We start from the raw sequence: 12,559 nt of genomic DNA on the forward strand, positions 1-12,559 counted from the left end.
TCTCCACTTTCACTTTCATCAAGAGGCTTTTGAGTTCCTCTTCACTTTCTGCCATAAGGGTGGTGTCATCTGCATATCTGAGGTTATTGATATTTCTCCTGGCAATCTTAATTCCAGCTTGTGCTTCTTCCAGCCCAGCATTTCTCATGATGTATTCTGTGTAGAAGTTAAATAAGCAGGGTGACAGCCTTGAGGTACTCCTTTTCCTATTTGGAACCAGACTGTTGTTCCATGTCCAGTTCTAACTGTTGCTTCCTGACCTGCATATAGGTTTCTCAAGAGGCAGGTCAAGTGGTCTGGTATTCCCATCTCTTTCAGAATTTTCCACAGTTTATTGTGATGCACACAGTGTAATTCAAAGATAGTTTCTGAGTTTTTTCTTATCAGACATTCTGCCTTAATCCTGTTTCTCAGTTGACAAATGAGATACTGTCATTTGCTCTTTTAGGAAAGGAGTGTACTCAGGATGAAAGCACAGCAGCTGCCATCTTTACTGTTCAGATGGATGACTATTTGGGTGGCAAACCTGTGCAGAACAGAGAACTTCAAGGCTATGAGTCTACGGATTTTGTTGGCTACTTTAAAGGAGGTCTGAAATACAAGGTAAGCAGCTCCCTCAAATTGTTTTATGACCCCCTTTCTCTTCCTATGCATCCATACCTCATGTCTTGATAGAATAAAAGTTCATTGAGGGCAGGTTTTTTTTTTTTAATTGGAGGATAATTGCTCTACAATATTGTGTTGGCTTCTGCCATACAACAATGTGAATCAGCCGTAAGTATACACATGTCCTCTCCCTCTTGAACCTCCCCTCCGCGCCCCCGCCACCTCGTCCCACCCCTCTAGGTTGTCACAGAGCTCCGGGTTGAGCTCCCTCTGCTTGTACAGCAGCTTCCCACTGGCGGGCTGTTTTACACATGGTAGTTAGTATATGTCAATGCTGCTTAAACCCAGTGAAGTAATTCAGAAAGAGGGCAGGGTATTTCGTTTTCATTTTAATCTATTTTGTTCACTGATATAGCCCCAGGACTCTCTAGACACATAATAGGTGCTTGATAAATGTTTGTGGAATATATGGTATAATGTGTGACATATTCTGACTTAATCTCATTTGGCAGGGTAATTTTTAATGAAGGTAAGTAAATATAGGCAACGAGGGCATTAGTAGTGTTTATTTTTTGCTATTCTAAAGAATCACTGAATTTGCTACAAATAACCCATGACTCAGGAATTTCAGTTCTGGAACATATGAATTCAGTATTTATAGCAAGTATAACTTCAGTTAATACATAGAACTATACATACATTTCCCAAATAGCTTAGTTTGATCCTAGAAATGTTAAAAGTGAAACCACTGAATTGAACATATGCATGGTTCAGCCTCACAAACTCCTACATATACACTGGCATACACACATACCCACACACGCACACACACACTCACACACACTCACAGAGTTTATGTGTTTGGCCTGAAACTCATTATCAAATGACTTTACTTTGGAAATAAACAAGTAAAATATCAGATAATTAACTATCTCTATACCTTTAAGGCAACTTTCAGTAAAGGATAGCTTTTTCTGGAATTCTCTCAGTGACCCTTGCAGATTGTCCATTTTTCATTATTCCCCATGCCCCGGAGAATGTTCAGTTAAAGTGTGAGGAATACCTTCCCTACAAACACCCCAGAAACAATCTTTTTAAAATCAAAAGTGCTTCAGCAGGTATTCTGTGAGACCCTGCCACTCCGCCCCTCCAGTATATTAGCCCTGTGGAGACCTAAAACCTCAGAAGTAAACTACTAAACTAGAATTCTGACTCTAATCTAGAGACTATTAAATATGAAACTATTGCCCTTTATTTAATTCACATGAGTTATTTTATGTCAAATGATCCTGAAGTCCCCTGTATATCAATGAATCCAAGATTTAGAATAAGCTGGAGCTTGTATTACTAAATGCATGTACTGTACCATCATCCTGATTATGAACCCATTTCTGTCACATGTGGCTTGTTTGCCACAGGGAAACAGGTTTTCTGTGCTCAATTTCCTCAAATGTGCAACAGGATAACAACAGCTTTCTTGTGTAGGTGTCATAAGGATTAGATTAAATGATAAAAATGTGTATGTTATAGTGCATATGCAATCATTTGAGACTCATGCTATTATTAATTCTTCTGGTATTAGTGGGTCTTTTGAAATCAAATTTCTGGAAATATATTTAAAAGTGGACATGATAAAAGTAATTTTACAGTTATTGAATAATTGTCTTCTAATTGTCAACATTAAAACCACCACAGATCAGCATTTTTTAGAAAGAGGATATTTGCACATAGAGGTCAAATTTATCAGCAAAAAAATCAGTTCACTATCTTATCATTAGTGACATTAACCAGATGGTAACATGTGTAGTTGTAGCTAGACTTGATAGGAGATGTGGAAACAGAGATCATTTTACCACCCAGAACTTTAGCAAAGATTATTATGTTATGCTTAATTTCATGCTTTTAGGGATGTACTAAGCACTTCACATGTGTCATCTCATTTAACTGAAAAAAGCAGCCCTGTAGTACAGTTTCTATCATTATCATCCTATTAAGATAAGTAAATGGAAGCTTAGAGAGCCTAATTTGTGAAGGTCTCACTTTTCACTTTCATGCATTGGAGAAGGAAACGGCAACCCACTCCAGTATTCTTGCCTGGAGAATCCCAGGGACAGAGGAGCCTAGTGGGCTGCCGTCTATGGGGTCGCAGAGTCGGACACGACTGAAGTGACTTAGCAGCAGCAGCAGCAGCAGTAGCAGCATAGGTACTATATGACTGAACTGGGTGACCGACTCCAGTGCCTAAGCTAGTAACCATGGTATTATGATGCTTTCAATATAAGTAAATGGTTCAAACGTCTGGATGAATTTTTATTTAAGAATACTCTTTGAAAAGGATATTGTGTCTATTTGAAATGAGTAAAATTTGGCAAAGTCTACCATTACCAAGTCAGCAATGGTCACATTTAGTTGCCATATGCAGTATAAAGATGTAGCTAGGAAACGGTGAGACCATCTTCCCATGTCCCATGTCATTTAATTGACTTGTGTTTTTTTTTCTCTGTGAGGTTTTATAGGGAGATGGGGTGGAGTTATAGAGGATGACTTACTTACTTACTATTGCTTCCTTTCGGAGAAGGCAATGGCACCCCACTCCAGTACTCTTGCCTGGAAAATCCCATGGACGGAGGAGCCTGGTAGGCTGCAGTCCATGGGGTCGTTGAGGGTCGGACACAACTGAGCGACTTCACTTTCACTTTTCACTTTTGTGCATTGGAGAAGGAAATGGCAACCCACTCCAGTGTTCTTGCCTGGAGAATCCCAGGGACGGGGGAGCCTGGTGGGCTGCCGTCTATAGGGTCGCACAGAGTCGGACACGACTGAAGCGACTCAGCAGCAGCAGCAGCATTGCTTCCTTTATTATCTCTCTGGCTAAGCCCCTGTCCCAGCTTGAACAGGACCCAGCCCCAACTGTGGTTGTAAGTAGCAACAATTAGACATCTGTCAGCCAGTAAAACTGTATTTATGGTGCCCTTGGTTTAGAAGATCATCCACCTTGCTTTCACTCTATAAAGTAGGTAGAAGGAGACTGGGAGTTTCTAGGGTTCATTCAAGCAATGCTCACAGAAGAATTACTTTCTGATATGGATATATATGGAACTTTAGTTTTTTGTTCATTTTTGGCATCAAATATTAGAGACAAAATTAATTTTTAAAACTACCATTAAATGTTCACATACTATATATATATCACTCTGATAGTTCACCATATGAAATTATTCTAATATTATATATTTATTTTCAGCCTAATTCAACTCTATATTTTATGACTTTTTTTTTTTCAGAACACAGTGTTCTTACACTATTTTTTGTTATCAGATCACAGTATAATTCTTATTTTAAAAAATTAAAATGGCAAAACATAATATGTAGATGATAAACTTTATTTTTATTTTATACTACTTTGTGCTGTCAAGAAATATGGCAATCCTTTTAAAATTATGAACTGGGAAATTATTATGTATTTGTAAAAGCTTGTGGTTATAGTTATCCTGAAGTCAACATTTAAGCCCGTACTAATAAAACCTTTATATTCATGAGGGCCTTTTGGAAAAACGGAGAAGTCTGAAAGTCATTGGAAATTTAAAGAATGTGCTATTAATTATATATGAAGCTTGACCTCTTTCTTTGGATTTATTGTATATGTTGATGTAATAAACTTGAAATCTGGATTATTTAATAGACTTCATTTTTTAAAGATTTTGTTTTGATGTGAACCATTTATTTTTAAAGGCTTTATTGAATTTGTTACAATATTGTTTCTGTTTTATGTTTTTGGTTATTTGGCCCCAAGGATCTGGGATCTTAGCTCTCCAACCTAGGATTGAACTCGAACCCCTGCATTGGAAGGCAGAGTCTTAACTACTGGACTCCGGGGAAGTCCCAATTTATACAGCTAATTTTCTTTCCATATTATCATGGGAGGATTTTGATCAATAAATAACAGATTTATTTCCACTGCACCTTTATTTTGTACATTACCTCATAGTTAATTATGGAAGTAAATAAATATTAACCACTGGACTCTGGGGAAGTCCCAATTTATACGGCTAATTTTCTTTCCATATTATCATGGGAGGATTTTGATCAATAAATAACAGATTTATTTCCACTGCACCTTTATTTTATACATTACCTCATAGTTAATTAGGGAAGTAAATAAATATTATTATCCCTAACATTTTAATTCAGGAAAAGAATGAAAAGCTTGAAAAAGCTGAAAGCTAATTTCAAATGATGCAAGAAGATGTGCTTGATACAGTTCATCTTTATTTGTCCCCATTTCTTAGTTCAGTGTGGTTGGACTTTGATTTTCTTTCTGTTTTGGTGGGGATATGCAACCAATTTAGACTGTAAATACTTAGGCCTGGCATGTTTTGTAAACTCTTTTTACCTAAATAAATAGATAAATAAGACATGTGATGATTATTTAATGCAAAATCAAGGACTAAGATTAGAAGCAGCCCATACCTGGCAAGCACTCAGGTCTCTCCTCTGTCTTGAGGCTGTGACCATGGGAATTTCACGCTGCCTGGTTCCCGGGCCCTCCTTCGTGTATGCTTGTGACCTCTGACTCTCTAACCTCCTGTCACCTTTTCCTCTGAAATCCTTATCTGCCTTCTCATTCAGTGCTTTGAGAATCATTAGTTCCCCAAAGGAAAAGAATAACAACTCTTTTCTGTTTATGTAGCAGGTTTTATATACTGAGGGTTTTCTGTAAATATTTGCGGTATTAACAGGAATGGTTAAAATAGGAAGGACAAAGAGCCCACAACAAAACAATTACCTATTGATTTGCCTGTTGGAAATTCTCTTCTGCATATTTAATTTTTCACACGCACTTGGCTGTTTTCTCTTGGCCTAGCAAGCAGTTTGGTACCAACACCAGCGGTTTTCTAAGCTGCCGTGTCAAAGCCTCAGCTGTTTTGTTTTGTTTTCTTTCTCTCACTGATCAGGCTGGCGGTGTGGCGTCTGGACTCAATCATGTGCTTACAAATGACTTGACTGCTCAGAGGCTCCTGCATGTGAAAGGTCGGAGAGTCGTCAGGGCCACGGAAGTTCCCCTAAGCTGGGACAGTTTCAACAAGGGTGACTGCTTCATCATTGACCTTGGCACTGTAAGTGTTATGCTTACCTGGAGATGTCTAGAGGAAGGTAAATTGTCTTCAGATCAAATCAGATGTATGTGTTTCGGAAGATACTCACTTTCTACACACTAGAAAGTGGTCATGGCTATGTGACATGCAGTCATATCATATGACTAGTTGGCAAGTATTTAAATGACACATAAAACTTCAGAAGTTTTTATTTCTTTTGATAAACTTAATTAGAATGGAGTAATGATTTAGTTCTTCCTACCATAGAACAGAAATTGAATAATTCTTAATATAGTTCCCTTTCTTCTTGAACAGAGCTTCCTCTAATTATTTTTGTCCTGAAATATGTGTGGGAAAACATTGCATGAGGGGGAAATTGATTCCCCCAGGAAGCAAAGATTCTAGAATTTAACATGGACATAGGATGAGTGTAAATAGCCTGCCTGAAGAGTGTAGGGAAAGTATTTCAACAAATACTAATATAGCCCATATAGCCACACACATAATACTATTTCGTACTTGTTAATTCTCTCGGAATTGTTAGAAGAAAAGGCACAAGTACAAGTGTCTAGTATTATCTTAGTGGGATGGGCAATATCTGACTTAAGTCTTTAAAACTTTGTAAGGTTTCAAAAGTAGAAGGGAAAAAAAAAAGTAGAAATAAAGGGTATTTCCTGCTACTGGAAACCATGTGTAATGGCAGGGTTGCCCTTTTCTTCTCCAGGACATCTTCCCAAACCAAGGATCAAACCTGTGTCTCCTGCATTGCAGGTGGATTCTCTACTGCTGAGCCACCAGGGAACAGTGATTCCTACCTAAGTATTTTGTTTTACTGCCTCTCCTTAGGCAGTATGTTGGGGAAGAGCATCAGTCAGAGGCCAAAAGAGTTTATTTCATGTATATAGAAAGACGTGATACCAAGGAATTTAAAAATGGAACTACACAAAGCTCAGTGTGAGCAGTATTAAGCTGGCAGGAGCACAGAAATTGAATATGCTAAGGTTATAAATGGTTTGGAAAATGACCCAAATTGTAAACTTCATTGGGTTCTCTAAGTTAGGGTCACCTCTACTTTTATTACTACTAGTGTATAATCTTGGAGAAGGCAATGGCACCCCACTCCAGTACTCTTGCCTGGAGAATCCCATGGACAAAGGAGCCTGGTAGGCTGCAGTCCATGGGGTCGTGAAGAGTCGGACACAACTGAACGACTTCACTTTCCCTTTTCACTTTCATGCATTGGAGAAGGAAATGGCAACCCACTCCAATGTTCTTGCCTGGAGAATCCCAGGGACGGGGGAACCTGGTGGGCTGCCATCTCTGGGGTCGCACAGAGTCGGACACGACTGAAGCGACTAGCAGCAGCAGCAGCAGCAGTGTATAATCTGACTGTCTTAGATTATACAAGCTGTGTGCATAGTTGAGATTATGCTACTAATGCCCAAAGTACAATTCCCAGTGTTACATTTAGACATCTACATGCAAAATGGCAGTATTCTTGCCCTGTATTTCACAGTGAATTTCATGGAAATGTCCTTTTCAACTTTAGATGCTGTCCTATTGCCCTAACCAGACTGAAGTCCTAACCTTCATGCTGCTGCTAAGTCATTTCAGTCATGTCCGACTCTGTGCGACCCCATAGATGGCAGCCCACCAGGCTCCCCCGTCCCTGGGATTCTCCAGGCAAGAACACTGGAGTGGGTTGCCATTTCCTTCTCCAATGCATGAAAGTGAAAAGTGAAAGTGAAGTCACTCAGTCGTGTCCGACCCTCAGCGACCCCATGGACTGCAGCCTTCCAGGCTCCTCCATCCATGGGATTCTCCAGGCAACAGTACTGGAGTGGGGTGCCATTGCCTTCTCCACCTAACCTTAATATCTAGGCAGAAAACAGATGCTATTCTCTCTCTGCACTCACCAGCAAACAAAACCATGGCATATAAATAGATGATCAGGTGTATTAAGCTGTGCAGTTCCAAAGACAGTCACAGCACTTGGAATCTCTCACAGCTAATGTACAATAATTAATTTTCTGTCTTAACTACTTATATTTTATAGCTCCCTATCCCCTTATAATTTACAAAGTATTTTTATATATAAGGTGATATGGTTCATGGAAAAAGCGGGCCTCAATTTTCATCAAGTTGAATATAATCTCAGGTTCTCATCTACAAATTTGGGTATTTGATTAGATGTGCTCTGGGGTCTGTAAATACTTCCCATTGATACTGTAATTCATCATTGCCATTACTTGAAAATATTTCCTTCCTAAAAAAAATATTTTATATATAATGTATTTGTTTTACAAGTGCAATAATCTCTTTGTCATGAATAGTGTCCAGTTGAACTTTTCAACTCTCTACTCTTTTATGTTGAGCAAGTCATTAACCTCTTCCAGCCTTAACTTCCTTGTTTTTGTTTTTCATCTTGACTGTGGTTTCTAGTGACATACTGATCTCAGCTGATGGTGATTCAGTCCCGTGTGACACACAATCATATCTGGAAATGACAGTTACCATTCCAGGTTCCAGAGAAAACCACCTTAGAATATGTGAGAAAGTCACTTGCGTTAAAGCAGGTTGAGCGGCGATCTGGAACGAGACCTGAATTTTTCTATTCATAGTTTACATCATACCAAGTGTGATATGGCTCTATAACAGAGTATCTTGCAACAGTTTCAGAATCTGCTTAATTCAGAATAGATTATGTCTAATCTGGCTTAGAATCTACTGAAATTAGTATTAGTAATGAAATTATTTGGCTTCCCTGGTGATTTAATGGTAAAGAGTTTGCCTGCAGTGTAGGAGACACGGAGATGCAGGTTTGATCCCTGGATTCAGAAGATCCCCTGGAGGAGAAAATGGCAACCTACTCCAGTAGTCTTGCCCAGAAAATCCCATGGACAGAGGAGCCCAGTGGGCTATAGTCCATGGGGTTGCAAAAGAGTTGAACACGACTGAGCAATTAAACAACAATGAAATTACTTATTATTTTATTGAATAGGTATTGAATTTCCATAATGGGCTGCATAGTTCAGTGCTGTGCTAGACTGATTATAGCTCTGGTAACATGCTGTCTTTCCATAGGTAATACCTGTCATAGGAATATTCCCCACAAATCCAGGCTCATGTCATAGGGAAGAGTCTCTATAAAAAGGTTCAAGGACATTGACCTATTTAATAGTCAATTTTCTTTATTTTATGTAGTTAATATTTCCAATGACTTTCAAGTTATCTCTTGCTCTCGTGGCTGATTAGAGACATTTGGGATAATTTTCTTGCATCAATACTTGAAGCTGATTCCCTCTTATGTTGTGGAACTTTCCCACCACTCCCAGAGATATCCTAGTAGGATTCAAGCTCTGAATTCCTAAGTATTTTAGAACAAACACTCACATGACCTGTGTTTATATTACTAACCTTTAACCAGTTGGTATGTCGCCAAAAGTTTCTAAAAGGTGATAAGATCTTGCAGTTACCTTGGGCACTTTAGTTTTGGGGTGTGTCATAGTCAACCAATAAGAATGAAATGAAAATCTCTGTCATAATATTTTAATAGCAGTTATTGAGTTAATTATTTTGTGACCACTTTCTGCTTTAGTTGTTACTTCATGTGTTTCATGAGCCAGGTATGAAGAAGATAGGTTGCACATCTAAAGCTGTCATTAGGCTAAAGCCACATGGTCAACACTAAGGTTATAGGTATAACCTAAATTCTGTGTCTTGATTGTTTTGGGGGGAAGTGAGCTTTTTTTTGGATAAACAATCACTAGTATTAAGGTGATGTGGCATATACCTTAGTAACATTTGGTGTGATAGGATTTTAGACTACAGTAAATATTCCCTAGGGGCTTCCCTGGTGGCTCAGAAACAAAGAACCTGTCTGCCAGTGCGGGGATGAGGGTTTGATCCCTGGGTCAGGAGGATCCCCTGGAGAAGGAAATGGCAACCTGCTCCAAGATTTCTTGCTTGGGAAATCCCATGGACAGAAAAGGCTGGCAGGCTATAGTCCATAGGGTCGCAAAAGAGTTGGACATGATTGAGTGACTGAACAACAATGACAAAATATTCCCTAGACATGACAGCATAATCTTTCCAACCTAAAGCATGAAATTGTAAAATTATTTATTTAATCACTTTGGAAGTTAAGAAAATTATCATTTTAGAGGATGATTTGGATAAGTTGTCTTATATTTAGTGTATTTTCGGTAAATAATATGAGACATGGGTAGATTTCAGCAATTTGGAATTTACCAAATTATTGGAAAAATGCTTTTGAAATATATGTTCTAATGTTGCTGAATTTATGAATCATTACTCTCCCACTATTTTTAAAGATATGAGGAATTTGTAGAAATTAATAACATCACAGCTTAATATTGCAACAGAACATCTATAACCCGGGAATGTGAGTGATAATGAAAAAAAGCCCATATTCTCAAAGTTTGGGATCTGAAGTTAACTCTTTTAGAAGTGTATATCAGAGCCAGTCACTAGTGGAGAATTAGGTTTCAGAGAAATAGGAATCTGTGCTGAATGGTTTTTTTTCTTGTTGGTTATCCATTTTATTTATTTTTAAAAATTTATTTATTTTAAATTGAAGGATAATTGCTGTGGTGGGTTTTTAATCATGATGTTCTGCATGTTCCGTTCCCGTGTTAACTTATTTGGTCAGTTATGCAATATTGCCCTACTTCCTTGCTATTTATAATCTATCCTGCCCTCTCCCATAGTCAGTCATCTGCTTCAAGAAAGCAGCCTGCACTTCCTCATTGACCAGACGTGGCCTTCAACCCACGTCTTCTGACTTTCACTCCCACCGTTTCTTTGAAACTGTACTTCCTGTGAGCATCAATGCCTTCTGCTAAATCCATGCCTTCTGCTAAATCCAGTGAACTCATCTCTTCTACTTGCCTCCTGTGCTGCAGTTCACACTGCGTTGTTGTCATTAAAGCACATCAGATTATCCCACCCACCCCCGCCCCCATCCCAGAGGAAGTATATGGAATGTTAATGGCCTGGGATGGGGAGAGGGTTGAGAATGAAAGTGTGAGTCTGGTTTGCAGTCTTCAGCCTCCCTCCTCCCTAACCTTCCCAGAGGCATTGACATTTCACTGAATCTTAACTGCTGGGCTTTGACCTCTATCCTAAGGCATTTGCTGGAAAGTATCCTCACTTTGGTCTTTTGAGATGCCCACATCTCCACGGCACGGCCCTTCCTGGTCTGTCAGCCACAACGGTACCCACCCTTAGGCGTTCTGCTTAGTTTTTCCTGTGCCACGTAAAAGTTTCGGGGACAGCGTGTCCAAGTTGTTGCCAATACCTGTTAGTCCAACTGCCTGGACACTGTCCAGAGTTGTTTCTGCTCTCATGCTCAGCATCACGGATAAATGTATGACAGAGATTACCAAGCTCTTCTCAAAGATTCATTGCACCTGGTCATGTTTCCTAGTTTGCTTGTAACGACCTACTCTTTTTGGACCAGACAAACTAGTCTTACACTATTTCACACTGCTGTCCTCTCGGTGGTTCCTGCAGTGCACTCTAGTCCCTAAGGCCAAGACCGTGGTTCTTGATATACAGATCTGACTTTCTAGACCACATCCTCACTCCTCCCCTGCAAAACCCTTAACTCTGGCAAAATCAAGTTTCTTTTAAATTAAAGTTTTGTTGGCTTTCAGACTTTTGTCTCTACTATGACTTAAGGAGGCTAACTTTAAAACTGAAAACTGAGCAGAATCGTTTGTTCTGGATATATTTTTCCTTACTTCAAAGTACTCCACTAGATCTACTGGGGACAACAAGAAGAGAAATGGGCAAGATCAACCTAATTTTAAATCTGTAGAATTTACTCTGCAGCAAAAGTATGGACGGATGGCATTTAGTGTGTTCTTAGCATGTGTTGGGTGTTTGGAGTATAAACATGAAAACCAGATAGCCTTTGACCTCAAGGTGCTGTGAAGTGGTGAGAGACACAAACACATACACAAATCAGAGTATGATCAGGTAGAATGTTAGAAGCGCTGGAACAGAGCTACACACATGCTGTAACTGGAGAATCGATGAGGGCACTAACACAGATGGCTCACAAGGTATTAGGAATTATATTTTAATTCTCAATCATGGTCTCACACTGGAATCATTTAGAAGAGGTTTTAAGAGTACTGATACCTGTGATTGGATTCCTGGAATTCTGATTTTAAGGTTTTGGAATGGGCCTTTGGTATAGGTTCTTCTTTTTTTTTAACTTTTAACTTGTCACATGGAATTTTAGTTCTTTGACCAGTGATGAAACCCATGTTTCTGCATTGGAAGTGGGGAGTCTTAACCACTGGACTGCCAAGGAAGTCCTGATGTAGATTCTTTTTAAGCCCCACTCCCAGGTTATTGAACATTCCCATTTCAATATGGGAGATGCCCAAAGGTGCTGGGAAGCTCACAGTCATACGTCTAAAGAACAAATAAGTCAGTTAAAAATAGTTGAGTCACCTACTTATGTGGCTGGTGGAAGTTATTTTAATAAGATGTGACTATAAGACTTCCTTGCTTTGCTAGGTACTTTGAGTAGGACACAATCTCGCCTTCTCTTCTTATGAAAAGTTTGCTCCAAAAGCTGTCACTTGGTCCCAATAAATGACATTACTGCTGCAGCCATGCTAGAGTTGTCCAAGTCATGTCCCCCTTTCTCCGTCCTCCAGTACCCATCCAAAGGCGTGGTTGACCCTCCCTGTAGACTTTAGTCTTATAAATATCCCTCTGTTCTTCTCTGCTTCTCCATCAGCACTGCTCTGTCCTACCTCACATGCAATTCCTCCTTTCTGGTCGCCCAGCATTCTGTGACCATCCACACCCTCTGCACC

At 39.3% G+C, this 12,559-nt stretch overlaps 1 protein-coding gene across 1 annotated transcript in view; it reads left to right on the forward strand.

The window, feature by feature from the left end:
* Positions 1-12,559, forward strand: part of SCIN (scinderin) — a 78,138-nt gene that overhangs the window by 9,461 nt on the left and 56,118 nt on the right. The window contains exons 2-3 of the mRNA NM_174177.3: positions 449-603; positions 5,562-5,723. Coding sequence (NP_776602.2) covers positions 449-603; positions 5,562-5,723 — 317 coding nt within the window. The remainder of the gene's footprint in view (positions 1-448; positions 604-5,561; positions 5,724-12,559) is intronic.

The sequence above is a fragment of the Bos taurus genome, chromosome 4 (assembly GCF_002263795.3).
Source record: "Bos taurus isolate L1 Dominette 01449 registration number 42190680 breed Hereford chromosome 4, ARS-UCD2.0, whole genome shotgun sequence".
Lineage (NCBI taxonomy): Eukaryota > Metazoa > Chordata > Mammalia > Artiodactyla > Bovidae > Bos > Bos taurus.